Raw genomic sequence first — 19,953 nt, 5'->3', positions numbered from 1 at the left:
CCCTGCTCTGTACAGTCTCTCTGTCACCCTCTCTCCTCTGTACAGTCCCTCTCTCTCCTCTGTACAGTCCCTCTCTCTGTCACCCTCTGTACAGTCGCTCTCTGTCACCCTCTCTCCTCTGTACAGTCCCTCTCTCTGTCACCCTCCCTGCCCTGTACAGTCCCTCTCTCTGTCACCCTCCCTGCCCTGTACAGTCCCTCTCTCTGTCACCCTCCCTGCCCTGTACAGTCCCTCTCTCTGTCACCCTCTCTCCTCTGTACAGTCCCTCTCTCTGTCACCCTCTCTCCTCTGTACAGTCCCTCTCTCTGTCACCCTCTCTCTCCTCTGTACAGTTCCTCTCTCTGTCACCCTCTGTCTCCTCTGTACAGTCCCTCTCTCTGTCACCCTCTCTCCTCTGTACAGTCCCTCTCTCTGTCACCCTCTCTCCTCTGTACAGTCCCTCTCTCTGTCACCCTCCCTGCCCTGTACAGTCCCTCTCTCTGTCACCCTCCCTGCCCTGTACAGTCCCTCTCTCTGTCACCCTCCCTGCCCTGTACAGTCCCTCTCTCTGTCACCCTGCCGCTCTGCACACTCGCTCTCTGCACCTGCCTCTCGCAGTCAGACTCCGCTGCTTCCTCTTTTTCCTCACAGTTCAGTGACCGCAGACCTCGTGCTGAAGTAATAACTTCTCCACCAATTAACACACAGAGAGAAAATAATCCACCAATCAACGAAGCGCTCATGACGTCACTCAGCCGGCGAGGTCCTATAAGGCGGGAGCACCCCGGAAGTAAGATTGGAGATTAGCAGGTGAGGACGCGGCGGTTGCGGGCTGCACGGGCACTAGGGGGCGCTCTGCTCGCCATGTCTCAGGCTGTGTTGGCGCAGTAGAGACTTTCACTTCTGTTAATACGAGCGCAGTCACGGGAAGTCGGTATCTGACGGGTCTGTCGGCAGGTGAGAGCGTTTAGGGAGCGCCTAGTGGTGAGAAGTCGAAATGACATCCTTGTAGGTCTGAAAGCCCCTCTAGTCTAAGCTGTCTAAAACGTTCCCTGAGCGGAGGAGGGGGCGTCGGGGTGGGGAGGGAGGGAGGCGTCGGGGTGCGCAGGGGAGGGAGGGAGGCGTCAGGGTGAATTTTAGATAGAAGGATCAGGGACTGCGGGGGAGGGAGACGTTGAGGGTTCTGGTGGAGATATCCGGGTATGTTGAGGCGGAGTCTAGGTGCGCATCGGGAGGGAGGCGGCAGGATGCGCTGGGGAGAGAGGTGACCACCAGCTGGCGTGCGGCGGCGTCCCTGGGCAGGTGATACGGTGTAGAATTGGACCTGTTTTCAGGACACCTATAGCACCGACGTGATGTAACGAGGCTGTGTGTAGCACAGGGAGGTGACGCTGTGACAGATTGTTCCCTTTCCCCCCCAGAATGAGTGCGGACTCGCTCCTGGCTCACTATAGCGGCTGGCTTCTCGGCGCCTCCTCTGCCGGATCGCTTACTCCATGCACAGATAACCGGATCATGGACTTGGTGAGACAGCGGATTCTGGAGGAGCCGGACCTGCACAATCATCTCCAGAATGACGCCTTCCCCTTGATCGGCTGCGGACTACAGGACAGAGCTGACCTGCTCCTCGCACTACAACAGCTGGCTGCTGCCTTCCAGGCCCTGGAGCAGGCGGTGCTCCATCTTTACTGTACTCCTTGGCGGAGGGAGTTTCATACTATAAAGGTGAGGAGCCGCCATCTGCTGCACGCTGGGGTGTAATGGTGGAGAGGTGACGCCTCTGAGGAGACGCAATCTGCTGCATGCGGGGGTGTAATGATGGAGAGGTGCCGCCTCTGAGCCGCCATCTGCTGCACTCTGGGGTGTAATGGTGAAGAGGTGCCACCTCTGAGGAGCCGCCATCTGCTGCACTCTGGGGTGTAATGGTGAAGAGGTGCCGCCTCAGAGGAGCCACTATCTGCTGCAGTCTGGGGTGTCATGGTGGAGAGGTGCCACCTCTGAGGAGCCACTATCTGCTGCACTCTGGGGTGTAATGGTGGAGAGGTGCCACCTCTGAGGAGCCACTATCTGCTGCACTCTGGGGTGTCATGGTGGAGAGGTGCCACCATCTGCTGCACTCTGGGGTGTCATGGTGGAGAGGTGCCACCTCTGAGGAGCCACTATCTGCTGCACTCTGGGGTGTAATGGTGGAGAGGTGCCACCTCTGAGGAGCCGCCGTCTGCTACACGCTGGGGTGTAATGGTGAAGAGGTGCCGCCTCAGAGGAGCCGCCGTCTGCTACACTCTGGGGTGTAATGGTGAAGAGGTGCCGCCTCAGAGGAGCCGCCGTCTGCTACACTCTGGGGTGTAATGGTGGAGAGGTGCCGTCTCTGAGGAGCCTCCATCTGCTGCACTCTGGGGTGTAATGGTGGAGAGGCGCCGCCTCCAAGGAGCTGCCATCTGCTGCACTCTGGGGTGTAATGGTGGAGAGGTGCCGCCTCCGAGGAGCCGACATCTGCTGCACTCTGGAGTGTAATGGTGGAGAGGTGCCGCCTCCGAGGAGCCACCATCTGCTGCACTCGGGGGTGTAATGGTGAAGAGGCGCCGCCTCCGAGGAGCCGCCCTCTGCTGCACTCTGGGATGTAATGGTGGAGAGCTGCCGCCTCCGGCCTGGTACCTGTCCATTTCTATTCTATGTGCTTTCTTGTAATTGCTCACCTTTTCCCCCCTCTCTCTCCCACCCTGCAGACGTACTCTGGATATTACGTGCACACCCTGGAGGCCGCTCTACCCCCGGATGCCATAATCCGATCCCTCAGAAGATTAAACTATGAGCCAGAAGAAGACGGCACCTCCCTGAAAATACATGTCCTACCGGCACCACAGACTCTGGCTACAGCTGCTCTCGGCTTCCTGGCAGCTCAGATGGAGTGTCACATCTTATCTGACCTGGTGTCTTGCTCCGGATCTAATCTGGTGTGTGGGGCTGACCTGATCCAAGAAAGAAGGCGCTGGCGAGGAGAAGATGCCTGCATGGAAAGACTGCAAAAACTAGTGTTAGAACAGAGAACGGCCCCCGCTTCTGCAGATCGCGTCTTGGGGGCTTCCAATGGTGTCGTTTTCTACCAACCTCAGTTTTGTGACTACTGCCATGAGCCCTTTGCTCAGCATGTGAATGGGTCCTGTCGGATGGTCATTGACCACCCTGAGGATGAGCGTTGTCACACCCAAGTACCACACGTGGACTTCGTCATGCACGACTGTGTATTTGTAGAAAACTCTTTGGAGCATTGCTGCGCGGTGTGTAACATGTTCCACGGCTCGCTGTGTTCCGTGATGAAAGTATGCAGAGACAAGAGACACCGGGTATCCCTGATGACCGCATCCGAGAAGGTCCAAGCGGTGATGGAGGAGCAGCGGAGGCAATACCAGCTCCACTGCTGCCTGCAGCCGGGACAGTTGCCCCATTACCGCTGCACGTACTGCTGCCAGCTTCATTACATAAAGTGCAAGGAGGTGGAGCAGTGCCGCAGCCATGGCCATAACGCCAGCATGATTATGCTGGAGAAAGATCAGCGGCTTTGGCTTCAGCGCAGCTCCATGGACCTCACATTACTTTGTAGGGAATATCCCAGCAAGTCATAGCGGGTAAGAGCCATGTCTGTCCAAAGGCGCAGAATAGTTCCATAGTCATATCATATTGCCTATGACAGGTGCACTACAGGCAAAAAATGGGGTGAGGAAGCGCAAGGACCCTCTGCAGGTCACTCTGCCTGCTGTGTGCCCCTGTATTTATGTAGAAATGGGTGCTAAATAACCCCCCCCCCAAAAAAAAAATAAATAAATAAATAAAAAAATTATAATGATTTTTTGGAGTTGAGTAAAAGGATTTGCAGGTAGCCTCCAGCTCTAGGAGCCTCATCCTACCTGCCGCTTCTACTGGTTAGTACCCCGGCACAATGTCTACATTGCAGCGTGATGGACCGACTAATCAGAAGTGGTGCCGAGGATGCTGGATGGCAGCTAGTAGGAGGAGGTACACAAGGCTCTGTTCGGGGGGCCACAGCCTGTGGAAGTGGCTGGTGGATCAGGATCCTGTGACTTTCTTTGCTCAACTCTAGTACGTTGTCACAGTTTTGTCTATCTGTCTTCCTGGTGGTCAAACTTCCTATTACGAAGCCAATACCTTCACGATAATGTATGAGAAGTGCTGCGGAATAAGATGGCGCTATTTAAGCAATGCACAATAATAAGCCAAGAATATTTATGTAAAATTACAATAGGGCGTCGCCCCGTTTCCCTGCTGTAGTTATAAGTGATTCTTATCCCCCCAAAAAATGTGATCAAAACCTATTCCGTGACTGAGCCCCTACAATAAAACCAATGGTAAAAAGCCCATTTTCTGCGCTTCTTTTAGTCCAAACCGTTCCTAGCAGTCCAATGGAGGGGCAGTGGATATAGTGGAGAATTCCCCTCGTTCAGAAGCACCAAGCCAATGATGAGATCTTGTAGGGAAGATCCACATTTATTTAGTACAATGTAGAGTCGGGTTATGTGCGTTACCTCTATCCGTATCGCTGAGGCTTTAGATTTCTTATATTTTATGCTTTTGACTATATACAAAGACTATGATAACGGCTAACCAAAAATATGGCCCAGATCCAATAGAAGGCAGAGAATATTAGTGCAGTTTCCTATTGATGTTTAATACAAACAAACAAACCTGCACATTGGTTGTTATGGACATTTCTACTTCACATTCTGCCACTTTTGATATCTTCCCTGTTCTTATGGGTGCAGCCCAGGAAAACCACGTATGATCAGGCCATGGCAGCACATTTCGGCCAGACAGGCAGCTCACAGTAGCACGAGTAACGCGGCTCCTGGGAAACTTTGGAGGAATGGTCGTAACTCAGGTTCCATGATTGGTCCATTCTGTGCTGCAAGTGAAATTAAATGTCACATCCCAAGTGTAAAGCGTCACACAGTGTCTACACAACCATCAGAAGGTGTCTCCACAGCATTGGGCAACTAGCCGGACGTCCAGCTACCAAAGGCCACCATGGTGCAGATCAAGACGGCAGTGGAGGCTGGAAGGAAGGTCTGTTCTCTTCAGCGATGAGTCCTGCTTCTCACTATTCAGCTGGTACAATCACTGTGTACATACATTACATTACTGATCCTGAGTTACAGCCTGTATTATACCCCAGAGCTGCACTCATTATTCTGCTGGTGCAGTCACTGTGTACATACATTACTGATCCTGAGTTACATCCTGTATTATACTCCAGAGCTGCACTCACTATTCTGCTGGTGCAGTCACTGTGTACATACATTACTGATCCTGAGTTACATCCTGTATTATACTCTAGAGCTGCACTCACTATTCTGCTGGTGCAGTCACTGTGTACATATATTACATTACTGATCCTGAGTTACATCCTGTATTATACTCCAGAGCTGCACTCACTATTCTGCTGGTGCAGTCATTGTGTACATACATTACTGATCCTGTGTTACATCCTGTATTATACCCCAGAGCTGCACTCACTATTCTGCTGGTGCAGTCACTGTGTACATACATTACATTACTGATCCTGAGTTACATACTGTATTATACTCCAGAGCTGCACTCACTATCCTGCTGGTGCAGTCACTGTGTACATACATTACATTACTGATCCTGAGTTACATCCTGTATTATACTCCAGAGCTGCACTCACTGTTCTGCTGGTGCAGTCACTGTGTACATACATTACATTACTGATCCTGAGTTACATCCTGTATTATACTCCAGAGCTGCACTCACTATTCTGCTGGTGCAGTCATTGTGTACATACATTACATTACTGATCCTGAGTTACATCCTGTATTATACTCCAGAGCTGCACTCACTATTCTGCTGGGCAGTCACTGTGTACACTCATTGCATTACTTGTATTTATGAAGATGGGTTCAGCTAAGCTGTAAATGCAGCTCTGAAGTATAATGGTGGCTGTAACTTAGGTTCTGGGCAAATGAAGTAATACAACCTACCGTACATACACTGTGTTCCAAATTATTATGCAAAAAATATTTCCTCATATTTTCTGTAAATTACCTATATGAATTGCAGTCATTGTTATTTTCCAGTCATCTAATATTCTAGTATAATTGCAATGTTTTTGAACAAACTGCCTATGAAAACAGTATATTTTTAAAAATAAGAAACACTCAAAATGCATGTTCCAAATTATTACGCACAGATGATGCTCCAGAGGTTCTCAATGGGGTTGAGGTCAGGGGAATGATGGTGGCCACACCATAAGTTTGTCCTCTTTTATGCCCATAGCAGCCAGAGATGCAGATGTGTTATTTGCAGCATGAGACTGTGCATTATCATGCATGAAAATGATCTTGCTGCGGAAAGCACGGTTCTTCCTCTTGAACCATGGCAGGAAGTGCTGTTTTAGAAACTCCACATAGATTATGGAGTTCATCTTCACCCCTTCAGGGATCCTAAAGGGGCCGACAATCTCTCTCCCCATGATTCCAGCCCAAAACATTTCTCCACCTCCTCCTTGTTGGCGCCTTAGCCGTGTTTTCATGGGGTGTCCATCAACCAGCCATCCTCCACTCCATCCATCTGGACCATCGAGCGTTGCACGGCACTCATCTGTGAACAGAACAGTTTGGAAGTCAGTCTTCATGTATCGTTTGGCCCACTGGAGCCGTTTCTGCTTGTGTGCAGTGGATAGAGGTGGTCGACAGGATGGCTTACGCACAGCTGCAAACCTCTGAAGGACCCTGCATCTTGTTGTTCGGGGGACGTTGGCGGCACCAGCAGCTTCAAAAACTTGTCTGCTGCTATGACAAGGCATTTTTGCAGCTGCTCTTTTAACCTGACGCAATTGCCTGTTGGAAAGAGTCCTCAATTTTTCCTTATCAGTACGCACACGTGTGTGCTGGGAATCCGCTACATACTTCTTGATTGTGCGATGATCACGATGACGTGTCTTGGCAATGTTGATTGTAGTCATGCCTTGACCTAAATACTCCACAATTTGTTGCTTCTCAGTAGCCGACACATCCTTTTTCTTTCCCATTTTGGCAAAAAATGTCGGCTGCTTAATAATGTGGAACAGCCTTCTTAAGTAGTCTTGCCTTTATTTGGACACACCTGCCAAACTAATTTGCACAGGTCTCTGCAATTGCTTTCAGTGATATAAAGAGCCCTGACACACATAACCATCAATGAGTTTAAATGACAAACAAAAGAATTCTAACCTTATCACTCCTAAACTCTTTTTGCATAATAATTTGGAACACAGTTTACTCGACTATAAGCTGAGATTTTCAGCCCATTTTTTGGGGCTGAAAGTCCCCCTCTCGGCTTATATTCGAGTCATATACACCAGGGGGTCGGAGGGAGAGGGGGGCAGGGGTGTCAGGTCATACTTACCCGTCCTGGCACGGTCTCTGCAGCCCCCAGCTTCTCCGTGATCTCCCTTTCTTCCTACAGTGGTCACATTGTACCGCTCATTAAACTCATGAATATGCGCATATTCATGAGTGTAATTAGCAGATTAATGAGCGGTACCACGTGACCGCTGAAGGCAGGGAGATCGCGGAGAACCTGGGGGCTGCAGAGACCGTGCCAGGACGGGTAAGTATAGCGATACTCACCCGTCCGGGGTTCATCGCTGCTTGCTGCTGTCTGGCACGTCATGTCAGTGACCTTCAGACAGCAGAGGGCACGGTGACGTGGTTAGTGCGCGCTGTGCCCCCTGCAGTCTAAACGTCACTGAGATGACGTGCCAGACAGCAGCAAGCGATACACCGGGGGACAGGTGAATATCTCAGGTGCCAGCAGTGACACCGGCACCTGGCCCCAGCGACGGAGAGGTGAGTATGTCATTTTTTTTTAAATGCAGCAGCAGCAGCACATGGGGCATAATCTATGGATCATCTTATGGGGGCAGCATATGGGCTATGCTATGGAGCATATTATGGGCGCATAATCTATGGAGCATTTTATGGGGCCATAACCATTATGGTGCAGCATATGGGGCATATTATTCTATGGAGCATCTTATGGGGCATTATTAACCTTTGTGCAGCATTATATGGGGTGTATTTTGAATGGCGCATCTTATGGGGCCCATCATGAACTGTATGGAGCATTACGTGGGGCTCCTGATTCAATATGGATATTCGAAAACATTTATCCTACTGATGTCTCAATTAATTTTATTTTTATTGGTATCTATTTTTATTTTTTAAATTTACCAGCAGCTGCTGCATTTTCCACCCTAGGCTTATACTCGAGTCAATAAGTTTTCCCAGTTTTTTGTGGCAAAATGGGGGGGGGTGTATCGGCTTATATGGTATATAAAAAGTTGGGTAATGGTACTTGTAGAAGAACTGTAGTCTGTAGTGCCAGGTCCCTGGAGACATTTGTTTTATGCTCCATGTGCACCAGGGCAAAAAAAGCTAAGATAAAAGTCTATTAGAAGCACAGAGATATTCGGGATCTGTATAATCTCCAGTGATGTCATTTATATATTATTATATATGAGATCTTAGTAAACTTGCTTTGCCCCCAGTGGAGGGTGAACCTGTTCCCGTCCCTTTCCTGGTCACATACAGTGGGGCCACCCGTCCATGATCCTGCTGTACCGGGCTGATGATGAGCCGGTGCTCCGCCATGCGGCATGCTGTAGAGTCTTGCGTTGCATGTGTCCCATGGTGCCATCACTGCTTGCGTTTCGCCTGGCTCTCCGCACCCGAGCTGCTCATTCTCTTGTTGCGGTGATGTGGAAAGGTCGGCATCAGCTGCGGCTCACAGGCTACAAAGAAACAGGGATCATACAATGAGACGCTGTGCCCAGGGCTGTCCTACAAGTTCATGGTGGAATAACCCAGTAATCCGCTAATCAGAGGAGGCCGGCAAGAAGCATGAGGTTCACAAGGCTCTGGTCCGTCTGCCATAAAGGTCTGTGATAAGTATAACGTGGCACTACCGCAGGGTGCACAAGTAGGTTACCCAGACCCAAATGAATAGCAAATAGTAACTTGGCACTCAACTTGAATGATCCTTTTTGAAAGAAAATTTTATTATGTGCAGTCTCAGAAACGTTTCGGCCCACAACAGGCCTTCGTCGGTCTGCCGACTGATGTCACAGTATGGTGACTAAATGCAGATCCAAAATTTCGTATATATTGATTCCTGCTATCAAGGTTGGTGCAGGTGTGCACTGTGCACTCACTTGATACTGTTTGCGTATGGGCTGGTAAACTAGTCAGACTCAATATATATTGATTTTAGTGCGGTATCTAACTCCTTGGATTCAAATTAGGATGATGCACATTGTGAGATGCTTGGCCATGGAAGACAGGCGTTTGATATGAAAAACTAAGTGCTCTTGAACCAGAGGTCCATCCAGGACTGTAGCTGAGAGGGAGCACAAGATAAGCGGTGTAATCAATGTAGTGGTATCCCCTAAAGCTTGTGGAGGTCGGTTTGGGGTGTGTAGATCAAAACGCGGTATCCACCGCTTGTATGACAGCCAAAATTTTGGATCTGCATTTAGTCACCATACTGTGACATCAGTCGGCAGACCGACGAAGGCCTGTTGTGGGCCGAAACGTTTCTGAGACTGCACATAATAAAATTTTCTTTCAAAAAGGATCATTCAAGTTGAGTGCCAAGTTACTATTTGCCATAAAGGTCTGACCTGGATGCAGGACCAGCCTACAACAAAGTGTTTTACTCTGGAGAAGCTCAAGATAAAATCATGGGGCAGAGATAACGTGCTGGATGGAAGGAGACTATAGAGTGAGGGTCCGCCGAATGCAGTCTATAGGGAGCGTCTCGCGTGCAGCCTATAGAGCGCGTCCCACGTGCAACCTATAGGGAGCGTCCCACGTGCAGTCTACAGGGAGCGTCCCGTGTGCAGCCTATAGGGAGCGCCCCGCGTGCAGCCTATAGGGAGCGCCCCGCGTGCAGCCTATAGGGAGCGCCCCGCGTGCAGTTTATAGGGAGCGCCCCGTGTGCAGTCTATAGGGAGCGCCCCGTGTGCAGTCTATAGGGAGCGCCCCGTGTGCAGTCTATAGGGAGCGCCCCGTGTGCAGTCTATAGGGAGCGCCCCGTGTGCAGTCTATAGGGAGTATCCCGTGTGCAGTCTATAGGGAGTGCCCCGTGTGCAGTCTATAGGGAGTATCCCGTGTGCAGTCTATAGGGAGCGCCCCGTGTGCAGTCTATAGGGAGCACCCCGTGTGCAGTCTATAGGGAGCGCCCCGTGTGCAGTCTATAGGGAGCGCCCCGCGTGCAGTCTATAGGGAGTGCCCCGCGTGCAGTCTATAGGGAGTATCCCGTGTGAAGTCTATAGGGAGTATCCCGTGTGCAGTCTATAGGGAGTGCCCCGTGTGCAGCCTATAGGACTGGAGCACACACAATATAATTACAGAGTACCCTCTGGCATAGGGCGGCACGACTCCCAGTAGCATTGGTGAAGGTTATGACAGCATGGTGCCAACACATCTGAGGGTTAACCTGTTCAGTACCAGGGAAAATAAAAGTCCAGAATATACCAGAAATGGCGCACTGTATAATCCCTGCGTTCTTCGTACAGTAAAACGTTCTGTCATTCCTACTACACTATGTGTTAATATTCCTCATTTGTGAGAATACTACTTGCAGTCACTTCCCTAAATCCTAAGTTATCCCCTACCCATAGGTGACCCGGGCTCTAGATGCTGGACCTCCACTACAATCTTTTAATGGGACTTTAGTGGGACTTTTCTGGCATTCCCATAGACGAAGCACGGAGCGGATGTCGAGCGCGTCCACCTCTGCTCCACCTCAGACGGAGATCCACAGAACCCGTATGGAAGGATAAGGGCAGTGGATAACTTATAAATTTAGGGGAAAATAACCCATTAAAACATTGACTCAGTAAGATTAACATTCAAAGCAGTTGAGTGACAAACGTCTTACGTAAAGGCTTCTCTTTGAAGTAGGAACTTGCCAGGCTGTCTTCTGCCGTAGCCCTGACGGGGAGGGAGAGAAGAGACAAGGATGGGTCCAGGTTCTGTCTATCAGGAGCCTCTCCATCCAGAAATCCTCTTCTTACCTCTTTTTGGGATCATACATAAATAGGAAATTGAGAAGTCGGAGGCCAGCTTCTGACAGCCAGGGAAACTTATGCTTCAGATTGTTGTATGGCTGCTTGCGTACTGTGTATTGACCGACAAGGGGTAACTTGGAGAAACCCTGCAAAAAAAAACAAAATAAAACAGCCACTTAAGAAAAAGGAAGTGATCAAAAGTGATAAAAGTGTCGCTAAAAAGAAACCCACATACACACCGGCCAGATGGCTTCACTAGGCGTCCCCAAGAGTTGTATGATTAAATCGATCTGCTGGATTTCTGACGTTCCGGGTAATAAAGGCTTGTGAGCCAGCAACTCGGCCAGGATACAACCAACCGCCCTGCAAGAGTGACAGTGCTACTAGGAAGAGCCGTGTGCAGCAACCGGCGAGACCCTCATGGAGGTGCCGAGGGGCAGCCAGGAGATGCTGTAACAAGAGTTTACAATGTGACACGTACCACATATCGATGGCCGTCGTCTGCGTTGTGCTACCCAAAAGCAGTTCAGGGGCGCGATACCTGCAATCCAAGAGAAAGATCAAAAATTTATAAAAGTCATTGGTAAAGCAAAACTCATGTGAATCAACCCTTAAACGATGAGGAACAATTATTATTTTTCTAGTTACTTAAATGCATGTTTTGCCTTTAACCACTTTTTTTTCTAGTTTTTACAGGGTTTGGAAACCATCACAAAAGGAACATAAGCGTCTTATTCGTTCTTCCAAATGAAGCCACCTGCTTAAAAAATATAGACAGTGACAGCGGCAATAACTGACAAGATGCTTGAGGAAAACGACCACCGGCGTATTCCCGAAGAATATCTTACAAACACTGTGTGCACATGTCCTAATGGGAGTTTGTCCCTCTATTATATGATTTCTCAGCTGACTTATGACCACAGACCACATCACAAGGAGAGCTGAACCGTCATGTGGTCAGAAATCAGCTGAGAAAAGCTCCGGAAAATTACACATTCTCTGCTGGAACAAGCTCACTCGTAGACTGGGATCGGTTTGCTGCCACATCACATCTTATGTCCGTTGGATTATATTTCCTGCCAGATGCACAGGACACTACTCACCAAAGAGTCACTACTTTTGGGGTCATCTGTTTTGCAGGAACGCTGTATGCCCGGGCAAGTCCAAAGTCGGCTGCAAAAAGGAAAAAATAATCGGTCGGTTTGGTTAATGCAAAACTGAATATTTTACATGTTAAAAAAAAAGGTGGTGTTTTACCGATCTTCACACAGCCTTTATCAGTCATCAGCAGGTTGGAGACCTTCAGATCCCTGCCCGAGGAACATACAAAAGTGAGGACGACAAGAACCTCCAGTTACGTTAACAGGAGGCGAATCAACCAAGGGTGCACATTTTTGGTCTCTATTCACATCCAGAGTACAGAAAACCACTGTCCTCCTGATTAGTGATGAGCGAACGTGCTGGGATAAGGTGTATCCGCCATGCTTGGGTGCTAACCGAGTGTCTTCAGCATGCTCGAATATGTCCGAGTCCCTGCGACTGTCGGCGCAACACATGCAGGGATTGCCTAACAAACAGGCGACCCCTGCATGTATTGCGGGTGTTGAGCAGCCTCGGGGACTCTGACATTTTATTCGAGCATGCCGAAGATACTCGGTTAGCACCCAAGCATGGCAGATACACCTTATCCCAGCACGTTCGCTCATCACTACTCCTGATACCTGCTAGAGATGTAGAGTAGTGATTGTCAGATATAGAGAATTTCACTGGTCATGCCAATAAAAAAATGGAAGATGGAAGGGAGATAACCCTAATAATACAAGACTGGACTTCGTTCTCAGACACCAGGGAGGATGAGGGATGGGGGACCCCCATTTTGAAGATAGGTGCTGTTCAGATAGAACATGGGATCCATGTCTATCAGACTTTTATGGCATATCCTAAAACGAGATTACCTCATTTAGGGTCTATAAAACTAATTCCTTACCTGTGCACTATGAAGTTTTCATGCAGATACTGGAGGCCGGTGAGAAGCTGGAAACATATGCATTTCACCTGTGTAAAGAGAAAAAACAAAAAGTCGTAAAAATAATAGTAAATTGCCAGAATCTAATAATCTAATTGTGTGCAATGAATCTGAGGCTCCATCTTCTTTCATTAACCTGTTAAAGACTGTATGCTATAAATAGATGACGGATTGCTCTAGGTCGAGATGATCAAAGACAATTTACGGTTCCCACTTCAAGCCTCTGGTCCCTCATTTTTGGATCTGGCATCCTAAACCCGGCATTTCATGGGCGCTATGATTGCTTTCTAAGCCTCACGCGATGTCTTGATAAGCATTGCTCCACGACGTCAAAGTCTTAAAAGTAGCCAAGGTGCCCCAGAAAGGTCTGCCTGAGGATGCCGGATGTGGAAGTGAAGCCACGCTGTAACAGAGGACTGAGCCTGGGTACTGGCAATCTTATTGATCCTCTCTAGTCCTGGACTTTAGGCTGCTGCAACCCAGGCAGGGTAAACTGTGGGTGGTCAGACAAGTCACTGCCACTGAAAGGAAAGCTGACATTACATAGCGCCACATTTGACTGGGTAATTGATGACTGATCCATTCTGGCGTAATAGATCGGTGTCCTGAGTGAAGGATAAGGTCACAGGTTTCCCATCTAAGACAACATTTATTTAAAGGAACCATAAGTAGAAAAACAAAGTCATAAAAAAAAATAGCCTGCTTGGTGATGGTTTCCAGAAAATAAGTAGAGGCAGCATCATGACTATACTTCAACGTGGAGAGTCAGATTAAAACATGTTTCTGCCATATAAAAGCCAGTGATTTGCTCTATATATCATTACATCTATACCTGAGCTTCAGAGAATGGAGTCTGCATGTTTTCCAGGAGACTGGCCAAGTCTTGCTCGCAGTAACCCATGACCAGGAAAATGCTGCAAAAAACATACAAATGGCGTCATTATAATAACCAGCAAAGGGAGGCATACGACGAGGTTATCCTCACCTCACACACGACAGTGTTATCCTCACCTCGCACACGACGGGGTTATCCTCACCTCGCACACGACGGGGTTATCCTCACCTCGCACACGACGGGGTTATCCTCACCTCGCACACGACGGGGTTATCCTCACCTCGCACACGACGGGGTTATCCTCACCTCGCACACGACGGGGTTATCCTCACCTCGCACACGACGGGGTTATCCTCACCTCGCACACGACAGTGTTATCCTCACCTCGCACACGACAGTGTTATCCTCACCTCGCACACGACAGTGTTATCCTCACCTCGCACACGACAGTGTTATCCTCACCTCGCACACGACAGTGTTATCCTCACCTCGCACACGACAGTGTTATCCTCACCTCGCACACGACAGTGTTATCCTCACCTCGCACACGACAGTGTTATCCTCACCTCGCACACGACAGTGTTATCCTCACCTCGCACACGACAGTGTTATCCTCACCTCGCACACGACAGTGTTATCCTCACCTCGCACACGACAGTGTTATCCTCACCTCGCACACGACAGTGTTATCCTCACCTCGCACACGACGGGGTTATCCTCACCTCGCACACGACGGGGTTATCCTCACCTCTCTAGATGATTCCCAACGACCACTTCCTTCAGCTCCACTATGTTGGGATGTCTGAGCTTTAACAGCAGCGTGATCTCTCGGAGGCTGCTAATGGGGATTCCTGCAATGTAACGACACTTCAATGATGCAACCTCACAGCACTTAGTGAGGGGTGCTGGGTGTAGACCCCCACATGATCAGATACTGATGACATCCCAAGCTTGGAAACTGCCTTTACAGCCACTGCAACGTCCATGGAAAGAAACCATGAGGATATCTCTGTACGAGAGAACGATGCAGTGGAGGGTGAGGACGTTCCAGCTGATGAGAAGAATTATAGGTCTCGATCTGACGGTCTAAGATGCCGCAGGGAGGGTCAGATGCCAAGGCAAGAATGAAGTGCACAGATCTAGGGAAGGCTTCAGCGTTTCACCATTTCCTTACCAATTGGCTGGCCAGGCAGTGTCTCTGGCTGGGGACCCAGTGTGCTTCATAGGTGAAGCTTGTACCCACCATACTTTTTGCTAAAAAAAAAATGCCTCATTCAGGACACAAGAAGTGCCAGTAATCCTGCAGATTTCATGCAGCAAGATCCACTCCCTTCCTTTGAATGAAGGTTGTTTAGCATCATGTGCACATCAATGGGACAGAAGAAGAAATTCCCACATGTAATTCTATACCCCCGATCCTGTACGTCCTCACGTCGTGGGAAACCACTCACCGTCCTTTTCTTTATCCATCCGAACTTTCTTCAGCGCCACAATTTCATTATTCCTGGTGTCTCTGGCGCGGTCTGCAAGCAAAACGGAAACTTGGGGTACAGGGGTGATGGGACACGTCACAAGAGTCATGTGTAGACCAGCGCAGGCCTGACGACCAGGGCTGTAGAGTCAGAGTCATGGAGTCAGAGCTGGAGCCCATTTTGGTGGAGTCGGAGTTGGAGTCATGGAAATTGAGGAGTTGGAGTCGGAGTTTTGGCTTACCAACTCCACAGCCCTACTGACGACATCCCCATAGGGTGTGAATACTTACACACGATGCCGTAGGTGCCTTCACCTATTCGGTTTAACTTCTCGAATTCCTTTACACTTCGACATTGCCCGAGCTGTAAAAAAATAAATAATTACTATTAGTTATACGAGATCCAAAATGTCACACATGATAATATACAGCTCACACAGCTGCAGAACGTTACAGTGTACCAGCGCTCACTTAAAGGGAACCTGCCATTGGATTTATGCTGCCCGAATCAAACACTTGGGATAATATACTGCTCACCCTCATATTGAACATGTAGGATTAATTATAACTGGGGACGTGAGAAAGAGCTGACACTTCAACATCCATATAAGTAGGGACCTCCTGCAATGACCAGGTAATCACAACAGGAGAATCTGATGAGAGCCAGCCACCAAGTCTAGGATTTGTATACTCAGAGGTGAAGAAGTACAGGGGCTTCCTCTTTTCAAAGGAATCATCTTACACACTCTGGATCCAAGTGGACAGAGATGAATATTTGAGTTTGCATTGATCCGATATATGGGAGCCATATTTTTGGCGTCATAGTGAAAGAACGAACATAACACATTCACTCACATCACCATAAGGCCATTCTAACCCCTCCAGCTTAATAACGCCCCAATGGATAATGCTATCTATGCCATGTTTTCTCTCTATAGAAAGGTAAAATTGTGATAGGAAACATGACAATATCTTCCGCATGGGACCTCCAAGGGCGAAGATATACTGAAAGTTGAGGATCTCAATCTTCTAAAGACCTAGCATATCCCACAACCAGCCCCCCAAATGAGCTCACCAAGGGGAGGTATGTGAGTTAACCTTGACAAAAATCAGAGTTTAATTTTTTGTCATTTCTGGAAGACACAATTTGCTGTGATTCTGTCCGTTGCTTTACGGAGTACCTCCCTCCACTAAGCTCTGAGCCATTTCCATGAAATCAGGTTTAGTACTTTTCTTTTATGTGTGTAATGGGTGTCCAATCGGCCTGTATAGACGATTGGTGGTGGTAGCTCTGGTAACAGAGCAGTACTGCTGCGATCTGTACTGGGAGCAGCGGGGACTGCACTAATTCGTACTTGGAGCAGCGGGGACCGCAGGCATCCTTACTGGCAGCAGTGCGATACCGCAGTGATCCGTGCTGGGAGCAGGGGGGACCGCAGGCATCCGTGCTGGGAGCAGGGGGGACCGCAGGCATCCGTGCTGGGAGCAGGGGGGACCGCAGGCATCCGTGCTGGGAGCAGGGGGGACCGCAGGCATCCGTGCTGGGAGCAGGGGGGACTGCACTCATCCTCACTGGGAGCAGGGGGGGGACCGCACTCATCCGTACTGGGAGCAGGGGGGACTGCACTCATCCTCACTGGGAGCAGGGGGGGGGACCGCACTCATCCGTACTGGGAGCAGGGGGGGGGACCGCACTCATCCGTACTGGGAGCAGGGGGGGGGACCGCACTCATCCGTACTGGGAGCAGGGGGGGGGACCGCAGGCATCCGTACTGGGAGCAGGGGGGGGGACCGCAGGCATCCGTACTGGGAGCAGGGGGGGGGACCGCAGGCATCCGTACTGGGAGCAGGGGGGGGGACCGCAGGCATCCGTACTGGGAGCAGGGGGGGGGACCGCAGGCATCCGTACTGGGAGCAGGGGGGGGGACCGCAGGCACCCGTACTGGGAGCAGGGGTGGGGACCGCAGGCACCCGTACTCGGAGCAGGGGTGGGGACCGCAGGCACCCGTACTCGGAGCAGGGGTGGGGACCGCAGGCACCCGTACTCGGAGCAGGGGTGGGGACCGCAGGCACCCGTACTCGGAGCAGGGGTGGGGACCGCAGGCACCCGTACTCGGAGCAGGGGTGGGGACCGCAGGCACCCGTACTCGGAGCAGGGGTGGGGACCGCAGGCACCCGTACTCGGAGCAGGGGTGGGGACCGCAGGCACCCGTACTCGGAGCAGGGGTGGGGACCGCAGGCACCCGTACTCGGAGCAGGGGTGGGGACCGCAGGCACCCGTACTCGGAGCAGGGGTGGGGACCGCAGGCACCCGTACTCGGAGCAGGGGTGGGGACCGCAGGCACCCGTACTCGGAGCAGGGGTGGGGACCGCAGGCACCCGTACTCGGAGCAGGGGTGGGGACCGCAGGCACCCGTACTCGGAGCAGGGGTGGGGACCGCAGGCACCCGTACTCGGAGCAGGGGTGGGGACCGCAGGCACCCGTACTCGGAGCAGGGGTGGGGACCGCAGGCACCCGTACTCGGAGCAGGGGTGGGGACCGCAGGCACCCGTACTCGGAGCAGGGGTGGGGACCGCAGGCACCCGTACTCGGAGCAGGGGTGGGGACCGCAGGCACCCGTACTCGGAGCAGGGGGGACCGCAGGCACCCGTACTCGGAGCAGGGGTGGGGACCGCAGGCACCCGTACTCGGAGCAGGGGTGGGGACCGCAGGCACCCGTACTCGGAGCAGGGGGGACCGCAGGCACCCGTACTCGGAGCAGGGGGCACCGTAGGCACCCGTACCGGGAGCAGGGGGGACCGCAGGCACCCGTACCGGGAGCAGGGGGGACCGCAGGCATCCGTACCGGGAGCAGGGGGGACCGCAGGCATCCGTACCGGGAGCAGGGGGGACCGCAGGCATCCGTACCGGGAGCAGGGGGGACCGCAGGCATCCGTACCGGGAGCAGGGGGGACCGCAGGCATCCGTACCGGGAGCAGGGGGGACCGCAGGCATCCGTACCGGGAGCAGGGGGGACCGCAGGCATCCGCACCGGGAGCAGGGGGACCGCAGGCATCCGCACCGGGAGCAGGGGGACCGCAGGCATCCGCACCGGGAGCAGGGGGACCGCAGGCATTCGCAGTGGGACCGCACTCATTCTCACTGGGAGCAGCGGGGTACCGCCGTGATCCGTACTGGGAGCAGTGAGCCATTACTACCTCATGAAAGGTTTTAACCTATGTATCACTGGCCGATGCAGCGCTCTCGTCACTGCAGCATCTCCAGTGGCACTCTGAGTTTTTCCAGCAATTCTCACCAGCAGATGGCGCCCTGCACTGTCTCAGACTAAAAAGTTAGCACTTATAATGGCCATTGTGTCCTAAAATTACCCCACATAAATTGTGACCATGTAAACAGTACGCAGCCCCCCTGCTGAGCAATAGACCCCCACAAGCATCACCAGGGACGTATCATCCCCTTCTCACCCGGTCTCCCTCCGGCACTGGGAGAAATTTCTCCTCTCTGGCGCTTTTTAGCCGGATTTGCTCCAGTTCTGGCTCCGGCTCCACTGTGGTGTCGGCCATTGTGCACGGAACGAGCTTACACGGTTCGGGCCTGCAGGAAAGTCCGAGGCTCTGCGGCCTGTGCGCTCCGGGAAGTAAGGAAGAGATGGAATGCGAGCGCCCTCTGGTGGCTGCAAGTAGTAATTACAGGGGCACTGGAAGAAAGCAGCAACCAGTGCATCTACTGGGGGACACTGGTGGGAGCGTGGCTGTATATAATATGTGATAGTGTTTATTTATAGATACCATATACTAACACTTTGGAGCCATATTCTTCAAAATGGTGCACAGGGGGTAATGAATTTTGTTTTTGCAAGTTTTTAGAGCGAAAACAGTCAAAATAAAAGCAGGGGGTGGTGTAAATTTGCAACAAATTGCATGACTCTTTTAAAAGTGGCAAACGATGAATAAGCTGCCCAACATATATGGAGAAAATTAAATATAAATATAGAATAAAAGAATTGGCGCTAATGAAAAACAGACGAAAAACACTAAAAATTGCAAAACATGTCCAAACCTGATCATCGGGCCATATAACGGTGTCATTTTCCGGTCCATACGGCTGTATCCAGGTCTCTCCGGTACAAGCTGCAGTTTTTATTCTTGCTGTTTTGCCTCCATATAACTTTCTGATCTTTTTTTAATCTAGTTTTCAGGAGGCAAAGAAATAAAAAAAAAAAAACAGTGTTTCTGTCGTTTCTAATTTTTCGCTTTGGCGTTCACTTCTATTAGTCCGGAGAGGGAGATGCACACGACGAGACCAAATGTTTTTGTTTTTTTAGATTTTTTTCTATTTTTCGAGGTGAAATTTACCATTTTTAATATATTTATATCTATAATTATATAATAAGAACTATATAATAATATTTTAATATATATATTTTTTATTTCTTGTTGGTCCCCCCCATTGGGGACCTGAATCTGATTTATTACTATGATCAAGTATTGTAATATCAGTCTCCTATGAAGCCCAGCCAGTGGCTGATGTGCACCCATGGCCGACACATGAAGGT

The 19,953-nt window shown here is 50.6% G+C and overlaps 2 protein-coding genes across 5 annotated transcripts; one reads left to right on the top strand and one right to left on the bottom strand.

Moving 5' to 3' along the window:
• The first annotated feature begins 687 nt into the window (after positions 1-687).
• On the top strand, positions 688-4,355 carry SPATA2L (spermatogenesis associated 2 like). Of its 2 annotated transcripts, none has more exons than XM_073583767.1 (3): positions 688-789; positions 1,401-1,704; positions 2,706-4,355. In XM_073583767.1, exons 2-3 carry the CDS (start codon positions 1,402-1,404, stop codon positions 3,600-3,602), a joined length of 1,200 nt encoding a protein of 399 aa, XP_073439868.1. In that variant the 5' UTR covers positions 688-789; position 1,401; the 3' UTR covers positions 3,603-4,355. The 2 variants fall into 2 exon arrangements, with proteins under 2 accessions (XP_073439868.1, XP_073439857.1); XM_073583756.1 differs by lacking the exon at positions 688-789 and adding an exon at positions 796-936.
• A 287-nt stretch (positions 4,356-4,642) lies between these two features.
• CDK10 (cyclin dependent kinase 10) lies at positions 4,643-19,575 on the bottom strand. 3 transcript variants are annotated; one of them, XR_012233807.1, is made up of 14 exons: positions 18,863-19,120; positions 15,689-15,761; positions 15,378-15,449; positions 14,675-14,777; positions 13,924-14,005; positions 13,053-13,120; positions 12,323-12,375; positions 12,169-12,238; positions 11,547-11,606; positions 11,305-11,428; positions 11,072-11,211; positions 10,936-10,988; positions 8,616-8,785; positions 4,643-4,897 (listed from the first exon to the last, which is right to left on the bottom strand). XR_012233807.1 is itself a non-coding variant. In XM_073583792.1 (13 exons), exons 3-13 carry the CDS (start codon positions 15,394-15,396, stop codon positions 8,691-8,693), a joined length of 867 nt encoding a protein of 288 aa, XP_073439893.1. In that variant the 5' UTR covers positions 15,397-15,449; positions 15,689-15,761; positions 19,458-19,575; the 3' UTR covers positions 8,175-8,690. The 3 variants fall into 3 exon arrangements, 2 of the variants coding, with proteins under 2 accessions (XP_073439893.1, XP_073439881.1); XM_073583792.1 differs by lacking the exons at positions 4,643-4,897; positions 18,863-19,120 and adding an exon at positions 19,458-19,575 and having other exon boundaries at positions 8,175-8,785; XM_073583780.1 differs by lacking the exon at positions 4,643-4,897 and having other exon boundaries at positions 8,175-8,785.
• Positions 19,576-19,953: the final 378 nt, after the last annotated feature.

Source organism: Dendrobates tinctorius, unplaced genomic scaffold (assembly GCF_039654945.1).
Source record: "Dendrobates tinctorius isolate UK_male_01 unplaced genomic scaffold, ASM3965494v1 ptg000009l, whole genome shotgun sequence".
Taxonomy (NCBI): Eukaryota; Metazoa; Chordata; class Amphibia; order Anura; family Dendrobatidae; genus Dendrobates; species Dendrobates tinctorius.
This window is presented reverse-complemented; position numbering and strand designations above follow the sequence as displayed.

What these genes read in the sequence shown, in the direction of transcription:
- SPATA2L (XM_073583767.1), top strand. Translation starts at nt 1,402, where the DNA reads ATGAGTGCGGACTCGCTCCTGGCTCACTATAGCGGCTGGCTTCTCGGC. An exon ending in GGGAGTTTCATACTATAAAG is followed by an intron (nt 1,705 to 2,705) that starts GTGAGGAGCCGC and finishes CCCACCCTGCAG; the next exon opens with ACGTACTCTGGATATTACGT.
- CDK10 (XM_073583780.1), bottom strand. Translation starts at nt 18,961, where the DNA reads ATGGCCGACACCACAGTGGAGCCGGAGCCAGAACTGGAGCAAATCCGG. An exon ending in GATGGATAAAGAAAAGGACG is followed by an intron (nt 14,778 to 15,377) that starts GTGAGTGGTTTC and finishes GTTACATTGCAG; the next exon opens with GAATCCCCATTAGCAGCCTC. An exon ending in CTCCATTCTCTGAAGCTCAG is followed by an intron (nt 13,121 to 13,923) that starts GTATAGATGTAA and finishes CTCTTTACACAG; the next exon opens with GTGAAATGCATATGTTTCCA.